A 24,282-nucleotide genomic window follows, 5' to 3' on the forward strand; every position below is an offset into this window, starting at 1 on the left:
AAACAGACTGCAAAAATGCATTTGGATCTTCATCCCTGCTTCAGCTGATGCTTGGGGGAATAAAGAACAGAATAAGATCTGCAGAGTTAGACCCATAGATATAATAATGAATCTCATTCAGTTGTATGTTTACTCTGGGGCTCAGTCAAAATCTTGATGTTAGGCAATTGACAGCTTCCATCATGCAAGCCAGAAGGTCCAATGAAGCTGGATGTGTAACTGGGATTTTAACTTGACCGAATGTCCTCCCTTTCTATTCCCCTCTCTCCCTTCCCCAGTAAAGTGCGACCGTTTCATGCTAGTAACATTCATATGCCGTTCAAAATCTTGTCCTGCTGTGCTTTCTTGATTTCTCCCACACACACGCTTAAAATAGGGTTTATAGTCCTACTCTGCTTGATGGAGTATGCCACACAGTGAACCATCACAAAGTAAAAATGTGTGTGTTTTTTTTTTTTCCACATTTAGAGACTATAAATAGGAAGCATCCCATTACTGGCTCATGTGCTGTTGCCACATATCATGATGGCTTAGCACAAGTCCACACCATCTAAAAACACCATAACTTGCAACATCTCTTAATTCCCTCTCTTTCTTATTTTGTCCCATACATATTAGACCCTACAGAAAAAAAAATATTGTTAGACAGCGCTTAAAAGAAAAAAAGTGCAAAGAAGAGCTACATTTCTTGTTAGAGATCAGCAGCTAGAAATCATTTGCGTAACAGCTCTTCTTTTTTAAGCTGGTTAATAGATAGGAAAATTAGTTGCCAATTTAAATATTGCCTCATTTAACACAACGATTCCTAATTACATTATCAGCCCATCTGGCAAGAATTGCTTACAACCATCATGCAAAACAGAAAACACTCTAGGAACTATATGCTGTGTTTGCCCACAGTTATTATGTGTTATTATTGGCACAGACTGTCAGTCAGGTTATTTCAGCAATTTGTTTCTACAAATTAATAATGTTATAATATAAAGCGGCTTTTTAAGAAGAGCTACTGTACACTACTTTCAGTGTAATCTGGAATTAGCATTTACAGCCTACTTTTTAGTAAACTAATTCAGAAGACCAAGGTTTAATGCAGATTCTTCATCTCTTCTTTTTAAGATATGGAAATAAAATCTAATTAAAACATGAGTTAGGGGAACCTTTGGAAGCATGTCTAGATGTAGGGGACTGCAAAGTTGCACATAGACTGAAAAATCGTCGGTGACAAAAACACTTCTGCTTGCAGAATGATGTATATTTTGCTGGAGAGGCAAGACTGAAACAAAAAAGGGGTAAGTTTGTCAGTCCACACAAAATACTGGCACACTGCTGCTGAACACTGGAGCAGGGACAAGGTTCTCTGATCTTAGCAGTCTCAAGAACAGTCCCAGGACTGGAACAGCCCAGTCCTTGTTACTCTGCAGCACTTCACAGGATGTGTGTGGTGGGAAGGGACCCCTGGAGGTCACCTGCTCCAAGCTCTGCGCAAGCAGGGCCACCCAGAGCAGGCTGCCCAGGGCCAGGCCCAGGCAGCTTTTGCAGATCCCCAAGAGGAGCCCCCACAGCTCTCTGGGCAGCCTGTGCCAGGGCTCCTCACCTGCACAGCACAGCAGTGCTGCCTGCTGCTCAGAGGGAGCCTCCTGGGCTCCCCTTTGTGCCCGCTGCCTCTTGTCCTAGCGCTGGGTACCACTGAAAAGGGCCTGGCTCTGTCCTCTTTGCTCCCTCCCTTCAGGTATTTATGGACATTGATGAGATCCCCCTGAGCCTTCCCTTCTCCAGGCTGAACAGCCCCAGCTCTCTCATCCTCTCCTCACAGGAGATGTGCTCCTGCCCCTTCATCATCTTGGTGACCCTCTGTTGGACTCTCTCCAACTGGTCTCTCCCTCTGCTACTGGGGAGGCCCAGAACTGGACCCAGTACTCCAGGTGTGGTCTCACCAGTGCTGAGCAGAGGAATCCGGAAAACAACTCTGCTGTCTGACTAACAGCCTGACCACTGGTGACGTTTGAAAAACACCCCACCCAGAGCCAAGCAACTCCCTACAGCTTGGACTCTAACACACTTCACCTTTGAGGAGGAGGAGGAAGCAGGAAGCCCATGTTACAGTGGATCTGGGAGGAGAATTTCTACGTGGTGCATTGAGGGGGGTGGGGAGCATCAAATCACAGGAGACAAATTCTTTGCTACCACCCCCCCCAAGAAATCATCCTGTTTTCACAAGAAAGGTCTAACTATTCAGATGAGATATGTGAGGCAGTACAAAGAAAAAAAATGGAACAGAGATTAATGATTTTCTAATGCAGTTTGCTAAGCAGGTGGTGCCCACGTTTCACTGCAATATCATGCTTAGGACACCGGAAGGTGATCTATTGCAGCTTGAAATCTTGGCCAAACCAGAAAGTCAAGCGAGTTACTAAAGATTATTCCTTCTCTGGTGATTGCAGGAAGTTTGTCAGAGAAAGTGTAGTACATAAAGTACATTATGTAGTAAACTGGAGAACAAATTGTAAATGGAGGCTCTTCAGGGCTGCATTAGATTAAGCCACAAGAGTTTGTTTGGCATTTGCTGTCATTCCCCTCACCATATATTCAGTTTGTGTCAGGACCTATGATTTGGTCCCCTATTTATATTACCCTTACCTTCACTCTCCCCACCAAGCTCCTGAAACACTCATCTGTTACGGGGCACTGTCATACTCACATTGGGATAACAGAAGACAGAGTCTTCTGCCCTCAGTCTTTTCATGGTCTGAACTGAACTGCTGGACTGGGAAAAATACCATTTCTTTTTTTTTTCCTCTCTGAAAAGCAATAATCTCTTTCTTAACCAGAACGTGAAAAGTACTATCAGGATTAGCCATTCTTACCCTGCTTAAGAGCACTGTGTGTTTCTGTAGCTGACATTTGTATTAAAAACACAAATGCTAAAGATGACTGATTGCTCTGAAGTATAAACTTGCTAAACTAAATTGTGAGTTGAAATATGAACGTCTGACTCTGGGACTGATGAATAGTCATTTTGAAGAGAAATATTACAAGAAGTGCTTTATATATATTATCATTTTGACAATAAGGGAAGGCTATTATGGTTTAAAGACCTCCCTCCCCTCCCCAAAAGAAAATAAAATTTGGCCAATCAATCCTGGTAAAAAAGCAAAATATCTATTCTTCATTTCTGCGCTCTCCTTTTCACCAGTTCTTTCACTTTCCTAAACATTAACATTCTAGCTGCACATGCTGTCTCATGTGGTATCTTATTTTTCAAGCTGAAATTTATTTGCTGTGTCTAGATTTATCATACAACACATCCATCCTATTCATGCTATATGAACATGCTTCGCTGTTGAACATGAGCTATTACTTGTTTATCTTAGAGCTGTGTGAATCGTAGCTATTTTGTCTCACTGCCTTTTCAGAAAAGATTAACCTTTTTTTTCTCTTTTTTCCCCAGATATAAGTCCCTCTCCCATATCACTGACATGGACACCCAATAGCTGACAAAGTATTTAAGTGTGTGAAGCAACCCGCTCACTCACCTTAAACATTTATGCCTCAACTGAAGGCATGCCCTCTTCCAGACATTGTGTTTTAAGGAAAATCTGGACTAGTTAGAGGAAGTTCATTAATGACAATCATCTAGCAGTCTACAAAAATCTGTAAATAGACATTGGTAGGCTCAGACTAGTTTGCAAGGCTGTGAAGAACTGTGATCATCTTTTAACATACATATGATTACACATAAGCTCATTGTCTCTTCACCAGCTTATTTCTAACTTCTAAAGTGAAGTAGGAGAGAGCTAGCTCTTACTAACAGCAGTAAGACACCGATATGCTCACAAATTTCAGTGAGGAAAATGTATATTTGTTTCTATATTTATAGTAAGCATGTTTGTGAATTCGAAGATTACTATGTGCTTATGTAAATGGAAGATAAAAACAAACAAACAAACAAACACAAGCACACCCTGAAAATTAAGAATGAAAGCAGAATACATCAGGCATTTACACATAATTATACACAAAGCCCTGATTAAACCAAAAGCAAGTTTCCACCTGTTAGTAGATGGAAATCCATCAATTTTCCACTAATTACAATACAGCACTGAGAGACAAGAGAGAGAGGATGAAAACCACTGGGACCAACTCTCTCATCTAACTGCAATGCTCGCAAGGAATCTCAGTGCCCACTCAGCCTTGGTTTAGAGGGATGGACTATGTCTGATCTCTATGCAACATCTGAATTAGAAAGCATCTCATCCAGAGTTCACTCCTCCTTCCCCAATGACCGAAGTGGCTAAGGTGTTGGAGAGACAGCTATTAATTTATAAATCCAACAGCTAAAAAACAAAAACCAAAACAACACACATTAGGAGAAACACCTGCAGCCTCCCTCTACCACCAGCCTGAGTCTTGGAGATACGCTTGTGAATGCTACAACAGATTTCACAGTCACCCTCTCAACCTGGAGCCTGTTCTTGCTTTGAAACCACCAAACACAGCCAAGGTAGAGAAGACCTCATGGGCAAGGCTTTAAGTTCCTTGGACCAATGGCCACCCAGATGAGATAGCTACTAGTTCATGGACAGGTGTGCACTGTAGGTGGACTTGGGGAAAAGGGCAGTTTATAACTCCACAGTAAATAGCAGAGCAATAGAGATGGGGGAAGGAGTGCACATCTGTGTTTCACAATACAGGAACACCCGCAAGCCATAAAGGGTTTCACTGTCCCCAGCCAGCTCCTCCTCAGTAAGCCTCTACACACTTGTACCCATGTGCTTAACCACACTTCATTCCTTAAGTAAAAGAAAACACTGCCAAATTCTTTCAGTTGACCTGAAGCTAAACTTTCACTGTAAAACTTAGAACCATCTGACTGGAAAAAAAATAATAATAATAATAAAAAAAATAACACATCCACTTCAAGCGTCTTAAGCTAAGTGTCCGCTATGTCTGTTCTGTTTACCAGTATTTCTTAGGGCATAATTCTTCTAAAAATACAGTACTATGCCAAACAATTTCAGAAGTTTTTTTTTTTTCTTAATAAAAAAAAAAAAAAACACAGGAGAAAGGCACTCATCATACTAATATAATATCATACCAATATAATACCTTTCAAAATATGATATCCAAGCAGGGTTTTGTGCTCTGTGTTGTTGTTTTTTAAAGGAAATTAAATCAGTAAACCTACGTTAAAGTATTATATGCAGTGAATTAGTATAGTTAGAAGCTGCATACAGCTTAGAATTTCAATTTTCTGAGGCTTTTGCTCTCCAAAATTAGCTTCCAATTTATTTTGTTAGTTCACCCTTTTCTCTTCCTCTATTGTTCATTAGAATCAGAGAAACTGTTGTATGAAAAACCTTGCATTTTTAGTCTTTTTCTACCTAGCTTCAGAAGTCCTACCCTGTGTTTAAAAAAAAAAATAAAAAAACACCTCTCCAACTGCAGTGTCTGTAAGATTGAAAGAGTTGTGTGCATTTACGCAGAACCACACTACAACAAATAAACTGAAGGAGGCTTGACCCCACTAATCCTATGACCTTCCTCATGCTGTACAAGCTTCTACACTGTGAGTCACTATCCATATTTACCATGCCAGTGGGAAATGATATAACTAATCAAAGGCCACATTTCAAGCTTCAACAAAGCTTATGAAATCCATTCTTAACACTACAGTGAGTGAGAGGTTAGGAGGTATCTCTATCCTCACAAGTGCTGTTGTATTTTTTTAAATCTCCCTTTTGTCAAATACACCATGGTACCCTTATATTTTAGTGGTGGGCAGTGCTGGCAGAAGCCTCTCAGGAGAGCCTCAGTCTTGCTCCTGTACTTCCTCATCCATGTAAAGGTCTCCCTCACACCAAAGATATGAATCTCAATCTCAAATGTAAGTAAAGCCCTGGCTTTCATAGAGCACCAGCGATGTAAAACTAAGCTCCAAAGCTGCTCCCACAATACTTAAGGAGTTTTTGAAGGCAAAGATGAACTTTGAAAAAAGCTACATTTTGAAGACAGGTAATGAGAAAAAGACATTTGCAGGATAGCAGTGAAAAAAGAAAAAAACAAAACAAAACAAAACAAAACAAAAAAAAACACAAAACAACAAACCACAGCATTTTAAGAATGCTGAATGCTTGGCCTGATCTCAAATGCCAGGCCCTTTTCCCTCTCCTCCCCCTGTCAGCTCACTCCTGCAGATACACGACTGTGTTCAGGTTTTTTCCTCCCTGTCAAGATGTTAGCTTTGTAGACGGGTGTTTTCAAGTGAAGGTTTTTCAAAGCCTGGAGAGCTGCAAGAAGGAAAGGTGAAGGAAGGACAATCCTGACATGACACATTGGGCTGAGCTGCTCTCCCCAGGCAGGCTGTCCTCATCCAGGTGCAGTACTCACACTGTAGGGCCGCCACTCATTGTAACATCCTTCCAGTTGCACCTAATGACTCATTTCAGGAAGATCTCGCTTGTATTTTTCAGTGCTCTTCTTAAAACAAGACATTGAATATTTATACAGTATTTTTCATCCGTACTCTTAAAACACTGTAACAAAACCAAAGTGGATAAGCATATTTTTAATTGGATTTTCTCTATCTATACACCTCAACAGTGAAAGAAACATTCCAAAAACATGAAAAGCAATGGAAACGACTACATGAGAATGCCCACCTCACTGCTGAAGTGGAGTTTATGGCTGCGAGAGCAGCCTCTCCCTCCTGGAGGCCAGAAAACCACAGACTAGCTCACAGTCACACATCAGCATTCCTGGATTAGCCAGGATTGTTGGACACAGGGAAGTAAAAACGTCAGCACCTTCCTTGGAAAACCAACTATGCAGCTTCTCATATTTCAAGTCATGACCTCTGCTCTAAAAATGCCACAACTTGTACTTCAGGACAGGACTTGCAGCACTGTTACATTTTGATTAACATAGGAGAACTTCTATAGTATTTTAGATGGCAGTATAGGGGTATTTCCACCTAGTGAACAGAAGAGACTGGTCCCTGCATTTATACATCTTCAGACTCCTTTGAACTATCTCATCCCCATGTGCCAGAGCAGCTCCAACCTCCATTCCTCCCTTTCTGCCCCAAAACAGCCACCATCACATACTTCTGCACACCTACTGGGTTGCTGCCATATAGATAGCAAGGTACATAACTGGATCAGCTACTGCAGGAAAGAGGTGAAAGGGAGGGAAGATATCAGAAAAAACACCAGGTCCAGCTATGTCAAGCACAAGGACTGTAATTTGGCTATTCAGATTATATTCACTGCTAGAAAAGCTGTGCCACATCTCTAGGGAAAGGTGTTGGGTCAAACAGCTGCCCGCTGCTCCGTGCTGTCTTGAGCGGCCATGGAAAAGTACACAAGCAGCCCCAGGTCTCCAAGCAGAAGCAAGGTGATGCAACTCCAGTGTTTTTTAACTTCCCTTGTAATTAATACAGGGAATGGAACAGATGGAAGGTTTCTGCTCCCCATTCCACCTGACCTATTTAGGGTATTACCAAAGAGTAGAATTTGATTGCCATCGTTGGCATTTCTTGGAATCATACACTGGAGTTCAAAGGCACACAGAGAAAGCAGCTTTCAAATCCATAACACCGGGAATAGCTACTTGATTGGGAAACAAACAAACAAACAAGCTGCTATGCCGTGTCACAATAATGTGTTTGATTTATTAAAAATAAGTACAATCTTTTTTTTTTTTTATTCATATTTATCCTAATATTTTTACTTAAAAACTGGCAGGGCAAGTTAAAAGGCAGATTTGATTTTCACATGAAATAAGATATGATTTCTTATTTGCAAAAACAAAACAAAACACCATGCTACTCCCCATGCTCTTGGACTCATTTATTTTTCTCTCTCTTTCTCAAATATGCACACTTTACTCTCTTTACCCTGGCTAATACTGTGGAGGCAGCAGCTCTGGGAAATGAACTAGCTTTGCCTGTGGCTCATACATCATTACAATTGTTAACTAAGTTCCACTATAAAAATCTTTATTACACAGGAGAACACAGAAGCGTGCAAGAACACAGCTTTATTTTCAGATAACAGGTTGAGTTTGTAGGTCAGGAAGTTAAAAGACTTTTTTTTATTCTCGCGGGTTTACAGAGGTTGCTTCATGCAGAGGAGAGATTCCTGGTACTCTTTCCTCCAAATATCAGTCTGTATGTAGAAGTAAACTACCCTCTGCTTCAGCCAGGAGCTAAAAAACGCTGTCTGATGATGGTTTCTCAGGATCTGCAGCAGCCCAGGGTTCTAACACTTCACATACTGCCTGGAAGGGCTTTCCTAAAGTCTTGCAGCATGCAGTCACACTGCTGCCCATGCTGAAGCTCAGGCCAGTGGAGTTCTAAAAGTCTGGCTATTGGCAATGGCAAACACTGCAGGGCACACCCACCATTAAGAACGCTTCCAAACCTTAATAAAAATGTGCAGATAATATCACTGGTATTTGGGCACTTGCCGAGACAACTCTGAAACAATACGGAGAGAGCCAACGAAAGTTAACTTTAGCTGGAACACGTAACATGCGCCAGCATTCATGACTACAGCTGCTGAGAACTTTTACGATTTTTTTTTTCATACATTATTTATCTCACCAGTCCAAATGCAAAAATCTGGCATATCGGATTGTGTGAAATGATAGTGCTATTCCCTGAAGGACTTTGCATCTGCGAAGAAATGAGAAGATTATTCTGTGACAGATAAACTGAAGCAGTGTGACTGCATCAGATGTTTTCTTGCTACAGCATTTCTCAGACTTCTTGAAAGTGTGACCACCTTTGGACTCCTCTGTCTCTTATTTGCAACCTGAGAGTCACAGAGAAGAAAAACGAATGAAATAATAAATAAAACTCTCTTTATTCACAGGAAAATATCAGCAGGATTGATGAATCAGTTTCTGACAGGCCTCACGCTTCCCTCTCACCTGTGGCAGACATCTACACACAGCAGCACACAGCTTTCCGTATCATGCTTAGGCAGTATGACAACACTGCCTTGAAGCTCCTCCAAACTGGTACAGAGTGCTCTATCTTGAAACGATGTTTCAGTTATCAATTTCTTAAGCTGCAAACACTGACAGTCAAAGTTTCTGTATTAATGGGCTGATCACAGTGGAATTTTTGAAGTTATGTTTCCAATTAAGTAGAAAACAGTAAGAGGGGAAAAAAAAGAAAAAAAAAAAAAGAAAAAAAAAACTCTCAAGATTTTGCAGCCAAAGTTGTAATTTGGAAAACAGATCTGCACTTGAAACTTACACTTTCTTCCCTAATACTATTTAAAATGTCGGGGCGGTGGAGGGAGGTCAGGGGGAGCAGGACCCACCCTTCCATATCAGAGCTTTGTAGGTAACCATTCTAGTACTACAAAAGCCTCAGATGGCCAATCTTCTCCAGCATGCAGACTCCTATGGCAGTGAAGTGAGAAACTGGAAGAGCCTGGGCTGGGGAAAAAATCCCCTCACCTGGCCCTGCTGTGAGGTCTTGCGCAGGCTCCGAGGTGCCGGCCTCCAGGCCGCTCACATCGGCAGATCCACAGACAAATATCAGAAGGAATCACTTGAGGGAGAGCTGCCAAAATGGTCCGATTGCTTTTCCCCTGTCAAATGGCAGGAGCTGGCCTTTAATGAGAGAAGGCTTATGGTCTGGCCCTCGAGTGCAAAGGTTACTCTTAGCTCCCCAGTTGTCTTTTTTCCTAAAACAAACAAACAACAAAAAAATAATAATGGGAAAAAGCCATGCTAGCAAGCAATTTGAGATCCCTAGGAATTGATTCAGGTCTTTAAATTGGAGCTTCCCAAGTGTTCCTGCAGCATTAATACCTTTACTCTTTTAAATTAAAACTGGACAAACATTTTCCCTAAACACATGCAGCCCAGCTTAACAGCAGTTTTTGCTAGTAAGTACAAAAATAAACCAACCATAAAGCTAAATAAAATCAACTAATTTTAGTACACACAAGCTGAGCGAAGACGACAAAAATCCACAAATAATTTACTTTTCACAATTTAAAATTATTAGTAAGCAGTGGTGAGTGGAACAAGGATTGCAGAGTGCAATTACTGTCTTAACAGATTCTCTTCAAAAGAGCCTTTTAATTATGACACATGAATCATATCCCATGAATTCTAATTTTTACTTGTATAAGATTTTTCCAGCTCATTTATTTTCTTCTGATTTCCTTTCCACTGTACCCCACAGACTTCACCTACTCGAGGACTCTTACAAAATAGAAACTAAGATCCAGAATATCTTTCCCCTGCTGCAGCCCTGTAAAGCAGTAGTAGTGAGAGGTCCAGCTGGCCATTTTTTTTTGACTGTGATGTAGACATATGCAGAGAAAAGAAGACAGATAGTCAGCTAACATGGTATTTTAAAACTAAGGGAACTCATGTGCAAAATACTGCAAATAAAATCTATTCCAGTCCTGGGCTATTTAAGTGCTTTGAAAGGCACTGAGCCAACAGATACAAATTGAAATGTAAAACTTTTTTATTTTAACAGCAGCCTGGTATCTGTAGAACGCGTACACCATTTGCTTCACAAGCTCAGATTTGCATAGTAAAATGAGGCTGAAAAGCAGCAAGATGCATGACAATCCCATCAATGGCAGGAAAAAGCATTTCCTTTTTCTGGGGCAGCTGAATGTTACCTCCTTTACTTTGAAGACGATTTCAAATCCTAATCTGGTCAAAACAGGAGCAACAAGTTCCTTTACTTATTTACATAAATTATGATTAAATCTATATTTTACAGCAAGTAAGAAATGGGAGAGTGGTGCATTTGATTCATACTGGAGATGCACATGTGCAGGGCTATATAATTGTCTCAGCTTCATCTTTCAAAGGTAGTTGCACTTGACAATGACCAGATTATATTTCAGGTCACTCACTTCACCTACAATAAGTGAGAAAATTTCAAAGATAAAAAAAAACATGAAGACAAAATGTAACAGTTAATGTGTGTGCACAGACTCGAAGTCACAAGTGCACTTCACAAAGAGAAATACCACTACAAAATGTAGTAATTTTTAAATGGGTCTTGCCAAAGACTGTCCCTAGAGCTGACTGGCCTCTGGTCAGAGCTTATAAATAAATAAATCCTTTCTTGATAATCCCAAATGTATTCCATGTGGGCTTTTGTTCACTGCCTTGTTTTCGTCTCACTCCTACTGTAAATCCCAGCTGATTCACTCATACATAGTAGACAACATTGTTCTTTGCCCACTGGCTAATGTACCCTTTCCAATTGAACTGATGTTTTTGCCTTGGTAGGGGATGAAATGCATGGAACAGTAAAAGCATGAACCTGCCACCTCTTGCCTCTTCCCTGATCTTCACAACAGACCTTCTGCCACAACCCACCAGGAACCACCAGCATGATTGTTATGACCAGTGACCACAGATAACAGCTTCCAGCATTGCTCTGAAAGTGAGTGCCTTAAAAGAAGCAGTCTTGTGGGAAACTAGTGGGGCTCTAATCGAACCTACTTGTGTTGGGAGAGGAGCACATCCTGAGGAACAGCCATGATGAGCCTCCTCCCTCCAGTGTCACTGCACATAGACATCGCAATCCATTACAACCCTCTCAAAAACACACCCAGGCAAAGCCTTGCTACAAAACACTAACTGTACTATACTCATGGTTTGGACTATTTTTATAGTACAGGTTCCACAACTTCCATGCAGGCCATTTGCAAGGACTGGTATTGTATGAAGAGGGTGCCAGAATGTTGATCTGTAAAGGCAGGGACACTTTTGTCAACCTAAATCTGGTATGTTTGTTTATTTTGTCTTTGGCCAAAAATATATTATGCCTCACCACATTACACCACAGTATTAGTCCTGTCTCCTACAACTTTCAGGTCCTTGCCCTTTTATTTTGCTGGGATCCAACAACAATCCAAAAAAAAACAAAACAAAACAAAACAAACAAACAAACAAAAAAACCACAGACAAATAAAAAACAATAACAACAACAAAACTACTCAATTTATCCATAGTACTTAGCCAACAGCAGCAACAATTCCTATCCAACTGCATTTCCATAGTATTTCCATTAGAGGGATCTGGAGGGATTTTGAGGCTGCCACCTCAAAATAGTCCAATATGCCCCAGTACTTGTCTTTGCTCCTCAAGCCTTCCTCCTTTCAACTTCTATAAAAAGCTAAAAAATCAACAGAAAAGGCACATGTAACTATTAAAAAAAAAAAAAAAAAAAAAGAAAAAGAGAGAGAGAGAAATAAGAGAGATTTGAGTTGGAGCTTGCATTCTGTCATTTGAACCTAGAAGGATAACATTTTCAAAAATCCTTGTATCTGAAAAGAGGGTAAACTCTTCAACAAAATTAAGACAGTAGAGCTCAGTTTCTCAGGGAATGACACAGCTCTAGAAATCAGGCCCTTACCACCTATTATAGTAAGACCAGTGCAGTGATAAAATTGCAAAAGTAGCTGATTTTTTCCTCACACTATTCATTCCTTACAACTCTCATGAAATAAGAGCTATTAACAATTAAGAAAGAATGGCTGCATGTTCAGAACTTGCTAATGTGCATGTTCATCACCTTCAAAATATCAGGCTATAAATTATAAGAGTCCGTGACACACTTAAGGTGTTTAATACATATCCTTCTTTTCTCTAATAGCTGGAATAAATTGAAGGAAAGGTAACTTCTCACCAATTACATGGAATTGAAGTTTGTGTTTTGCAGCAACTCTCACGTTAACCTGCTAGACCCAAAACTCATGTTAACCTGAGCAAGTTTACAGGAGAGGTAAACTCACTGCTCACCCCCTGCACAGAACAAACTGCCATAAAGAACAATAAACAAAACCTCCTCATGCATAGAATGAAAGATTTAAATTTCAGAAAGGGCTTGTGTGTTCAGAGCATAAATCAGATCCTGTTGTGGTTTCAGTACCCACTAACCAAAGCAAACCTAGAGGACTCTGAGCTCTCAGGAGGTGCATGCTGAGCCTCCCATTGCAATGATGTTGCACTTAGAGTATTTACATTATTTCACCAAATGTGCAGTTTGGAAATACAATGAGACAGGCAGGTTTACCTCTGCTTCATATAATCAAGACTAACATAAGTGGCAAGATGAGACAACAGTAGGTTCTTCGCTATGATATAATGCTGTCCAGATGGACTTCAGGAAAGCTGTGAAGAACACAGGGTGCCTTAGGAGTTTGACTATTCCATTTGTCAAAAGTTTGTAAGAGAAGCAAAATATGAACAGAACTGTGGTGAAGAAAGTGGAAAAAACCCTAAATGATCTTTAATCCTGTTCCTCACAGGGCTTCTCAGGGCAGGCAAAACAGTAAAAGATAGAGCAAAGGTATTCCATCAGATTATTTAAAGAAATAAAAAGTAAGAGCCGTGCACACAATTCATATTGGACCCTTGCCACCTCATATTTAAATCTGGCATTGGAGAAAGCACACCTATGCAGACAGGTGTAAAGCATGTAATCCATCAGAAGTAGGACACAATACATCCTTGAAGAAAGAGACAAATACATCACACTCTTCAATACAATACAAAACTTTTTCCTTTTTCAGCTTTCACATAATTCCTAAGTAGAGCTGTATCTGTATGTGAATTAATGAGAATTAGCTGGGGAGAATTAGTGACAGCTGACACTGATCTGGTAGCTAGTCTGGAGATCTATTGTTAGGATACTGTATCGTAAAACTGGAAATGGTCAGAAATAGTTTGGCTGCAAACACTTTGCAAAACTAGACTGACTGCACTCAAATTTCGTCCCTTGGAAAAAAAGAAAAAATCTGACTTCACACAACTACTCTATTTTTATATTGGCAGAACAATTATTTCAGAACTGCCATTGTGAAGCTCAGCTCTGTACTGTGTTTATCTGCTGTATGACAAACCAGCATTGGAATGAAAGCCAAATTGCACGTCTTAAATGACCTGAAAAGAGAAGTTCTTTCATCGTAGCTTCCTTCCAAGAGCAGAAATTAAAAAAGGGAAATTTCTACAAACGCAATTGAGCAGTAATACAAGTTCAGCAGTGCTAAAGTCCCCTGTGAAACAAATGTTTATCCCCATACTGGCACAGCAGGCTTTCAGCACTAAATGCACGCTTGCAAAGTTACCAGGCACCAGCAGTCCTGTAACCACAACATTAAATCTTGTGCCTTTTTTCACCACCCGCTATTTGGTCTCGGTCCACTGCTGCCTTGCTTGCATTTGCTCACCCGCTTGCCCAGGCGCTGTGCGGAGCAGTAGCTCTGCTCCCCACCTTTCTGCTCCAGTTTCTCCATAACTCTTCCTCACTGGCAGGATTTCTTTTCCCCCCGAGGTGAAGTGTCAGGGCAGCAGTGCCCTGTATGTGGGCTCAGTGGTCCTGGGAGGGAACTGGGTGAAAAAGAGTCAGTCTGGAGGAAGAGTCCCATGCTAGAGGGCTGTAGGGGAGAAGGGAGGTGTCCAAGCATCACCATACACAACAGCTTCTGACGGGTGGCGAAGTCAGAATGGGAGGAACATTTAACAAGAAACATCCCTTTCCTACCTGATCATGCCCCACTCTGACTTCAGTGACTGCTTGCTCAAGGAGTTTAATGTGATCCCAGCACTTGGCAGGGCCAAGATATTTGCTTTTAGTGTAAGCAATGTGAAGGACGCAAGCGGAACCGGCCTGTAGCAGCTTTGCAGCTTTATGCTATTTGTTGTAGAGCAGAAAAGCAGCATGCACATTTGTGGTCTTAAAGTATTCCAGTTTCAGGCAGGAAAGAAGATAACAAATTCTTACCCAAAGCAGCTAATAAATTTTAACACCGCTCTACTGAGTTGCTATGCATTGGGGTCTGACTTTTTGGAAACCCAAATGCATTTATAACCTTACTTGCTTACATTTACAACCTTGGTGGGCCTAGTCCTGTGAATAAAACTTTGTACATGCTAACCACCAGTAGCAATCTTTTAAATAATTAATTTTGAAAGAACTCAGAACTTAGTTCGAAATAGTGAAAGCTTTGCAGCTGGATTCAGAGCTGTTTTTCAGATGAAAAACCAGGGAGGCAAGTTTAACTGAAACCTCACATCACACGTAATGCAAGCAATACTAGCTGTTAAGTGAAGTCTCAAGGTGCACTGAGGGCAGACATCCAGTTACATTATCAAGTGCCTGTCATATTTTTCCTTTTCCATTTCTTTCACTTTCAAAATCCCTGTAGACGTGTAAGGAGATGACATCCTTTACTTTCACTATTTCTTCCTAAAATTATTTTTTAATCTAAGACAGACTGAATTGCATTATTAGCCCAATCAAACCTGATATCTGGATTCTGGCAGAAACCAATATTGAATGTTCCCCTGAGTAATGAAGGCCACACGATGCCACACTAACAGAGCTCACCACACACGCAGCCTGTAACACGGAGGGAAAGATTGTTTCACAGCCTCTGTGGCTATGGGGCCACGCTTTGATACATTGGACGGGGTCTGCTTCTTCTTAACTACATTTATTGATTGTACAGCAACACAACCCTTTTTAAATACAGGTGTTGAGCCTGATGGCACGGAGCAACAATCTGACCAACCCTCTTACGTCCAGGTGTAAAAAAAAAAAAAAAAAAAAAAAAAAGTAAAGATCCCACAGAATCGCAAACATTTAACAGCCGCACGCTCCCCGTTGGCGAGGCGTTTCGGCATTCCTTAGCTCTTTGCCAGCAGCCCGGGAAGAAGAAAGGAGAAATCCTCTGTGCAGGGCCAAGGCCGGGGCTCGGCCTGCGAGAAGAAGGGAGGCGAAAAGCCCCGAGGGCCGGCAGGAAACGAGCTGGGCTCAGCTGAGGAGCCGAGCAGCCGTCTCGGCCGCCCCGTGACTCGGCGGGGGAGGCTCGGGGAAACTTCTCATCCCCCCTCCCAGGGCTGGCGCTGCCTACCCGCTGCTCAGCTCCAGCGGAGGATTTGGAGCGATTCTCGCCGGGGGAGGGCACTGCGAGCACATCCCCCCCCCCCCTCCCCGGAGCGCCCAGACGCGGCTTTAACAGAAAATAGAAACACACCCGCGCGGATGGGTTACTCTAAGCTGCGATCGCGACGCTTTGCAATGGGGGGCCGGGGTCTCCGTCCTAAGCGGGGGGTCCCCATCCTTCGGGGGGGAGGGGAGGGGCCCGTCCTAAGAGGGGGTTCCCCCTGGGCTCGGCAGCAGAAGTTACGGCACGACGAGAGAAAGTTGCGTTTGGGCAGGAACGGGGGAGGGCGGCAGAACCCAGCTACTGAGATGCGACCCCCCAAAAATATCCTCCCCCCTTCCAAAATATCCTCCCCCACCCCCCATCTCCCCGGCCCACTCCTACCGCCTGCGGCGGGGTCCCGAGGAGCATCTCCAGGTAGTACCCGCGGCCGGAGTCCCCCTGCAGGTTGTCCACCATGGCCAAAAAGTTGATGCTGCCCCCGGGCTCCGAGGCCAAGGCCAAGCCTCCCGGCTCTGCCGGGGCATCCCGCTGCCGGCCCCCGCCGCTCCCCGGCCGCAGCGGCACCGGGGCGGGCGGCGACCCCCGGGGGGCGGCCGGCTGGGACACGCGGAGCGGCAGCGAGAAGAAAGCCCGGCACAACCCCGCGGCGCCGGCCAGCAGCAGCAGGAGGCTGGGGGCGACCGGCGGCGCCCCCATCCCGGAGGCACGTCCCGGCTGCTGCGGGGCTCGGCAGGGAGGCAGCGGTCGCCTGGTGCCGGGCTGGAGCAGCCGGCGAGAAGAGAAGGAGGAGGAGGAGAAGGAGGAAGGCGGGAGCGGCTTCCCCACGCCCCGGCTCCATCTCCCCCCACCCCTCGGCGCCGAGCTCCTCCTCGCCTTCCTCCCGGCCGGGGAAGTTGTGCTGCTCGCTCAGGCAGCCCGGCCTCCGCCGGAGGGGAGGCGGAGGCTGAGAAACTTGGAGGCTCGGCCCCGGGGCGGAAAGTTTCCGAGAGCCCCGGGGGGATGGCGGAGGATCCGGGCCCCCCGGGATCCGCGCTGTGGGGTGGCGGTGTCCGTGTGTCCATGTGTCCGTGTGGGAATTCATCTCCTGAATCAACGGCGCCTTGCCATAAAACCCGGCACGACAGACGCCTGCTTGTGAGAAAGACCGACTGCAAGGCTTTAAATGTCTTCATCATGCGCGGAATTAATAGCGGCAGGCCAGTGCGGCCTTTCGGGGGATGGGAAGGCTTGGCCAGCTTTGCCCAGGTACTTCGGTGTCCTAGGCACACCCTAGGCAACTGCCCGTTCTGTCCTTGGGTGTAAACCTGCTCCAAGTGGAGATCTCTCTTGGCGAGGGATTCCTCCCTCCCTGCAAAGGAAGAATCCTCCTTAGGGTTTCCAAGTGTTTCAGTGAACTTGAATGAAGTTTCTTATGGACGTGCTGGTGCTTGCTCCCAGAAAGACTGAGCAAACCCTTTGCTGGAAGGGCACTCTGGTTATTCGTAGCTAGCAAAGGGTAATCCTTGCAAGGCGATTGGAGCCCACACACTCATTCTGAAGGAAAAAAGGCGCCTTCACTTTCCTCACTGACTTGTTTTCTATACCCTGACTTGTCGTTCAATTTCTGGAACCCCTCTCCTCGAATTGTAACTCATCCCTTAGATCTTTTCAGTGCTGCTGGGGTATTTCAGCACAAGGTGTTGCAGTCCCTGACATCCACCTCAGAGCTGTCCTAAGGGAGGAGAAGTGCTCTGTCAGGCTCTCAGCCTTACTGTGCTGGAAGTGGGAAGTGAGCAGTGGGATTGCCCTGACAGAGAACTTGAGTAGAGGGCATAGATAAAGGTTGCTCTGTTTTACTTGTGGGAAACAATGCATCTTACTGAAAGGCTCAATTGTGCAAACTCTGCACCTCCCTGGCCGCAGGAAGCTTTCTGCTTGCCTGACAAGTAGGAAGGTGAAATATTGCAGTCCTGCTCTGTGTAGTTCCACCTGCTCAGGACAGAAGAGCTGGGAAGTGCTGCACTGGAGGGATGGCAGCTGAACACCTGGGGGAGCAGCAGCTGGGCTCAGAAGAGGTTATCTCCAGGGTGCTACTGTAATGGCTTTTACTGATGCGGCTGGGATAGCAATGGGTTATGCTGCAAGGCCTGTCTGGTCAGAGCTGAGGCTGAAGGGGATTTCAAGTGGTTAGGGCTCTTCGTGGGTGAGCTGAGAGCTGGATAAATGCCCCTGCCCCTCTGAGAAAGGAAATGTGGGAAAAAAGCAGGAGTATAATTGAACACCCCCTCAGAGTGGAAGGGATATATTTATAACAGTCAGCAGCTATATACATTTTGTTTGAATTCTTTTACAGTACAGTAAGCCTTCCCCCCGCCACTGTTGCTAAGATACATTACCATACTTCTGGGCAAAGCAATCCCTGTCAGAGGAAGTGTATAGTTCACGAAGTATAGGAGATACAGCATAGCCTTTAAGTGTTTAAGCAAAAATTTGTCTTTTTTGTCAGACTGCTTGTTAAAAGTTCCTTATGTGCTGTTTTCTGCAGATGTTGGTAAGTCTTACAGCACATGTATATCAGAGAGCTGCTGCATGGGGTGTATATGTAACCTTTCCATCCTCCCAATCACATCATCACAGCCGGGCCCGTGTTTGTACAAAACAGCAAGTTGTGCAGTTTCTGTCTGCCCTCATCTCCCCTTTATTTACCTAAGAATCTGACGAGGCTTAGACTGTACTGTGCGCAGGTGAGTAGACTTTGTGCACTTATGAACAATAGCAGGAGGAGGCCTTGTAAGAGCAATGCAAACAACTGCTTTTGGAGAAGACACAATAAACTCCTCCTAGAGAGCAGAACATAACTGTATACAATGTTCCATAGAGAGGAAATCATCTGTATGCAATGCAATTGCATTCAATGTGCATGTTTATTTGTTTGTGTGCCACATACACAAAATAAATTAAATGTTGGAAATACATAGAAATAAAGGAGTGTCTGGAATCCTTATTTTATAGAATTTTTGAAGAATCTATTTTTCTTCTTTCTGTATTTTTGTTATTCCAAATATATACCTTTGAGTAAATAGCTTTTAAAAACCTTTAAATATCAGCCTGCGAGAATAGGTCTCTTTAAAAAGTCATTATTTTCCATGTCAATTTGCAGGTATATCTTGACTTGGATCCAAGTTTGCATTCATTTACAGAACCACAGAATCACAGAATAATCTAGGTTGGAAGAGACCTCCAAGATCACCTAGTCCAACCTCTGAAACCATTTACTTTGCTGGTATTATGGTGCTTAAAACCTTGAGCCACTTGGAAGTGAATTGATGCACATCTCTATAACATAACCTTCCACCAGTGTTTACAGAGTACAGTGTGTCATAAACATGTAACTGTTGTGTGTTATGGATGACGTATGTCTGAAGGACATACGTGTCTGAAGTCTGAGGGACAGTTGCTATATGGAGATACTAAATTAGGGCTGTTGGGAAAACAGGAATGAAGAAGGCTGAAGATGCAGAGGAAGTGCTGGAGCTAATAAGAACAGAGGAACTCTGGATGACTAAAAAGAGATCCTCTCTTTCCAAAAAGGGAAGCTATTAGGGGACTGCTTAGCCTGAAGTGGTTCTCAGTTGTGCCTCTGAAGAAGTCAGGCTGACCTATGCTATCATTATACAATGATAAGGCAAGATGGACACAAAGACTTCTATTCTAAAATTGCTTTGTCTACTTTCCATGTTCCTACTGTTAGCATAATCAATACTTCAGTTTTAAGAAGGCTGCTCTTTACCACTAATTGCACACCGATATGGAAAGAAACCTAGCTGGATCTGCAGTGTACAAATGGTTAATTTGAAGAGTGCAATAGCATTAGGAGAGGGGAGATTTTGTTCTTGCACCTCACTGGGAAATGGTCTTCTCTGTTTGCGGTCTTCTTGCATCAGCCTTTTCATACTTTGGGCCTAGTCCAGGGAAATACTGCTGGCAAGTTACAGAGCAGTAATCAATTAAGCGGCAGCAGAGACCACACGGTTTGGCTCTGTTGCGTGTCTGCCAAGGCAGAACGTCTTCCAAGGCAATGAACAAAACAGCTGCCCTTTGGGGTGAGATAGGTGCCGTTCAGGAGAGCTATTCCAGTGATGCTCCTAAGACTCTAGTAGTATCTCATGTGCCAAAGTGAGGGCGTGGACAGTCTGGGGTTTTGTTTAAGGACTGAGCATATGCACAACGTGTAGAACTAGCCCCAAATTTATCTTGTGGCTGAAGAATACATGGTTGGGTACTTCTGTGGTCTTGTAAACTGTGGGCCTGGAGTAGCTCATTGCTAACTGGGAGGGTGGGTGGGTGTTTGAGTTTCTGCGCCACGTCTGAGGCAGACTTCAGAATTCTGGTTGAAAGCATTGACCACTCATAGAAGACTGTTGTTTTTCTTCAGAAAGCTCTGCAGGAATCCTCGACTCTATTCTCTAGCTGGCACCACAGAAGAAATCATTTGTGGGTTAGACCTTAAAATGATCTGATATCGACCTTCTGATTCCAGACCTTCCTACACCACAAATAGGCAATAGTTATAAATTTATAAACTATGAAAAATTAAACATGCAGTGAACTATAACAGCGCTTTAAAAATACCATATTCAGAGCTGGCACATACTGCTGAGATTGCTCAGATACTTTCATAACTGTGTGGGGCTGCAATCTCTTTGCCCAGAATTGATAGACTATTCATTTAACAGTAGGAGTAGAAAAACGTGCTAGTTAGTGGATATTCAGGAAACTAGCAACCTTGGTCAAGATTTCTCAGAAGTGCTTAGACCTCAACATTGTTTACTGGAAAATGGAGGAGATGGGATATAGAATCCTTGTGAAAGTCTGGGCATTAGTCACTTTTGGGAGGTAAATGCACAGAGTACGGTTTTGTTCCAGTCCATCTGTGTACCAGATGTTCAACAAAGGAGGTTATAGGCATGTTCCTGGCTGCACCCTGCTTAGAAGCTGCAGCTAGGATCTGTTTGTAAATAACCTTGTCATTTAATGGAGCCGTGAGTCCATATCTATGTCCGTCCTTTGGAGACACCAAGGAATCTTATAACGAATCACATTGTCCACATGGCCAACTCAAAGCTGTGAATTTGCTGTCTGTCCTTGTTTTCTTTGTGGTGTTCTGCTTATCAAATTCATGCTGAAAAGTTCAAGCACTAAATGGTCTCATGAATGGCAAAATCAGTTCCTGTAGCCTGTCTTTATATTTGTAGCCTGCTTTTTTGTTTTGTTTTGTTTTTATCCACCTTTCCTTATCAACCTGATGTTGATCATGACAGAGTCCCTGAAGACTGGATGCAGCAAGTATGTTTGGCCATAATCTATAAAGAGCTGTAGTTTCTTTAAGTTATATTCCATAACTCAGTGTCTGCTGGTTGGACATGGAGCTTCCTTCCTTTCCCATCCTCCTGGACTAATAAATTACTGGCTTCTAGTTTAGATATACTGAGGCAGTAAATAAAATCTGAAATGCTGAAGGCTGAATGTGAACCACAGATTTCAGGCCAAGTGTCTGATTGACACTTGGATGAAAAAGAATTTGAAATGATGATCTAGCTATCTGTAGTTAGTAGGATTAATTAAAGATTTATTTTTTTTTTTTAATGATTATTTGCAATCTGATAATGGGATCTTTTTTTTTTTTTTTTTTTTGGCTTTCTAGTGTTGAAATGATCCTTTATTTATAAAATTTGCCCCTTTTTTGTTCCAAAATAGTAGCAGGGATATGGATGAAGTATACATCCCACGGGAAAAACAAACAAACAAACAAAAAAACTATTATGTTGCTCCCAGTGACCTGGATCTAAATAATCTATTCTGTGATCCATTTCTTTCCAATGAAAAAATAACCTAAAACTGGAGCTCTTTTTTTTTCCCCAAAATTCTTAGAAAGATTGAATTTCTTCTGTGAAGGCACATAAAGATGAACATGTGCATGAAAAATGAATATGTTACTAGTGAAGTAGTCCTCAAGCACTGAAATATTCTTGGCATCTAAGCCAGAGGGAAAACCCAGTGCATCTGAGAGAGGTTTGCAGCTATCAGCTTGGCAAAATAAGGTTTTATTGTTATCCTTCTGGGCCTCTGGAGACCCCTGAAATGCTTTACTGGGGCTAGAGAAAGGTGAAATGGAATTGTGTTTTACAGAACCAACTCCAGTAGCAACTGTAATGCTAGTTCATGATGTTCCAGGGTATATTTAGCCTTTTGAGTGTTACTGCTAATGATAAGCCCCAAATGCTACTTAAAACTCACACATACTTTTGAAAACTGATAATGAACTGTTTTTAGTGATGAGTGTTGGTCTTCCTGTAGGATAGAGCTAGAAAACAGTTCAGGTACTTTAAGGTTAAACAAGTCAATCAGTTAAAGGACTGTTATCCTACAGTCACCTAGTAATGATAGTAGATGAAATGATCCAGATAACATATGTCCTAAGGCAAAACACTATGATCCCACTTAAAAAATAAAAAAATAAATTAAAAAAAAAAGAAAAAAAGAAAAAAAATCCATGATCTTAGAAAGTGTGATCACATTATTAATGTGTAAAATTGTTACGTGCCTTTGCACTTCAATTTTTCTCCGTCTTTACAAAAATTCATTATTCCTCATCAGATACAGGCTTATAGGTCTTCTCATAATTTATGTCTCCTGCCGTTTGTTTCAAGTACCCAACAATGAGAATAATTATGCTTGCCTTTTTGTATTCTTTGTTTTCAGGAAACAATGCATCAGGGAGGCTGTTTCAGAGACGAAAACTCTCACAGGCAGACAGCCAAGAGGCAGAAGTCTGAAAACAGCTGAAAAAACTTCAGGTGATTCTTTCCTCATTTATTGTATTTAGAGCCCATTGAGGTAAACCAGGCTGATTTGTTGCTGATAAGGGCAAGATCTGGCCATTTTACTTCAATTTTTCTTTTATCTGTAATAGTTTATACTACTGCTTATGATGCATATTAAAAATACATATTACTTGGAGCTGGTTACATGACTTCTGGTTGATAATGCCCAGCAAATTAGAGAAGCTTATCACTGTGCTAATCTTAGAGGGTGAACTTTTTCAGGCTGCAGGTCTGCCAGAGACTTATACTGTTTTGTGCAAGTTTGTTTCTGGCCTTTCTGAGAAATGCACTGGAGAAAAATACTGTGCTCTGCAGCTTAAAGAAAAACAGTCTAGTGGGAGAATTTATTTATTTATTTATTTATTTTTGTGAGGAGCAGATATGGAATGCCTAGGTACTAGAAAAAAAAAAGTTGCCTGTCTATGAAGTTTATGTCTTCCATTGTTTAATAAAAAAAATAAAATAAAAATAAAAATAAAATAAATAATAATCTGAGCCTTGTCTAGTTATTATCCCCCCCAAACCTCAATTTACATGTGCACAGCAGCAACCAGCCTAACAGCTTATTTCTTCCAAGGACTCCTTTTACACTGAACTTGTTCCATCTCTTTGTTGGCCTTCATCTTCAGGCTCAGGAGTGCTGTTTGGTCCTCACCTGGGGCTCAGTAAGACTTTCTTTGGAGTTACTGCTCTTTGGTGCTGCACTGCTGGGTGCAGGAACAGGGATCTCAGAAATGACTATATGCCTCTGAGGAGAATGCAAGAGGACAAGACAGCTTCCACAGTGATATGGAGCAGGGCTTGGTTTGGCAGGAGCCTCTGTGAAGAGGAGAGCTCTGAAAGTGCAAAGAGAAAGGGACATGCACAGCAGCATGACTTGAAGGCAAAGAAGGGGTGCATATGTGGGAGCAGCAGGAGCAGGCTATCAGCACAGAGCTGAAGAGCCTGTGGTAATTTTAAAATTCTTCTTAACAAATGAGAATATGAGTGCACAAATCCAACATGCCTCAGATGTATTAGTTCGTTAACTAATTAAGAATTTCCATAAGCGAATCTTTTTTTTTTTTCCTCCTATTTTTTCTTTTATCGGATCAAGTAGACCTTCTGGATTCTTACAGGCGTGTCATTGCTTTTTCCTTCATAGTCTCTCTCTGCTGGATGAGTTTATTGACTGCATTTTAATGCCTTCTGAAGAACCACACATAAAAAAATACTAAAAAAACCCAACACCTTCACAGTACTCTGGTCTCCATGGCAAAGGTTTGGCTGCTATTGCTTTTGAATATGAATTTCGGGATATAGTACTGATAATCCTATTAGTCTGTCTAGGAAACAAAAAAATATGAAATGAAAGTTGACTCGGTGTTGAAGGTAATCTCCTTTATTGGACTTGTATGAGAATACATGTTTCAAAGAGAAAAAAAACATTGAAAAATGGCTGTCTCATATTTCCAGGGTCTCAGAAAGGCTGA

The 24,282-nt window shown here is 42.5% G+C and overlaps 1 protein-coding gene across 4 annotated transcripts in view; it reads right to left on the minus strand.

Annotated features, from left to right (window-relative positions):
• BACE2 (beta-secretase 2) overlaps positions 1-17,077 on the minus strand; it is a 47,705-nt gene extending 30,628 nt beyond the window's left edge. Inside the window, exon 1 of one of the 4 annotated variants that reach the window (XM_068687717.1) lies at positions 16,329-17,077. In XM_068687717.1, coding sequence (XP_068543818.1) covers positions 16,329-17,028 — 700 coding nt within the window. In that variant the 5' untranslated portion in view covers positions 17,029-17,077. The remainder of the gene's footprint in view (positions 1-16,328) is intronic. The other 3 variants (XM_068687716.1, XM_068687718.1, XM_068687719.1) reach the window with 3 other exon arrangements.
• Between the last annotated feature and the right edge of the window lie 7,205 nt (positions 17,078-24,282).

Source organism: Anas acuta, chromosome 1 (genome assembly GCF_963932015.1).
Source record: "Anas acuta chromosome 1, bAnaAcu1.1, whole genome shotgun sequence".
NCBI lineage: Eukaryota > Metazoa > Chordata > Aves > Anseriformes > Anatidae > Anas > Anas acuta.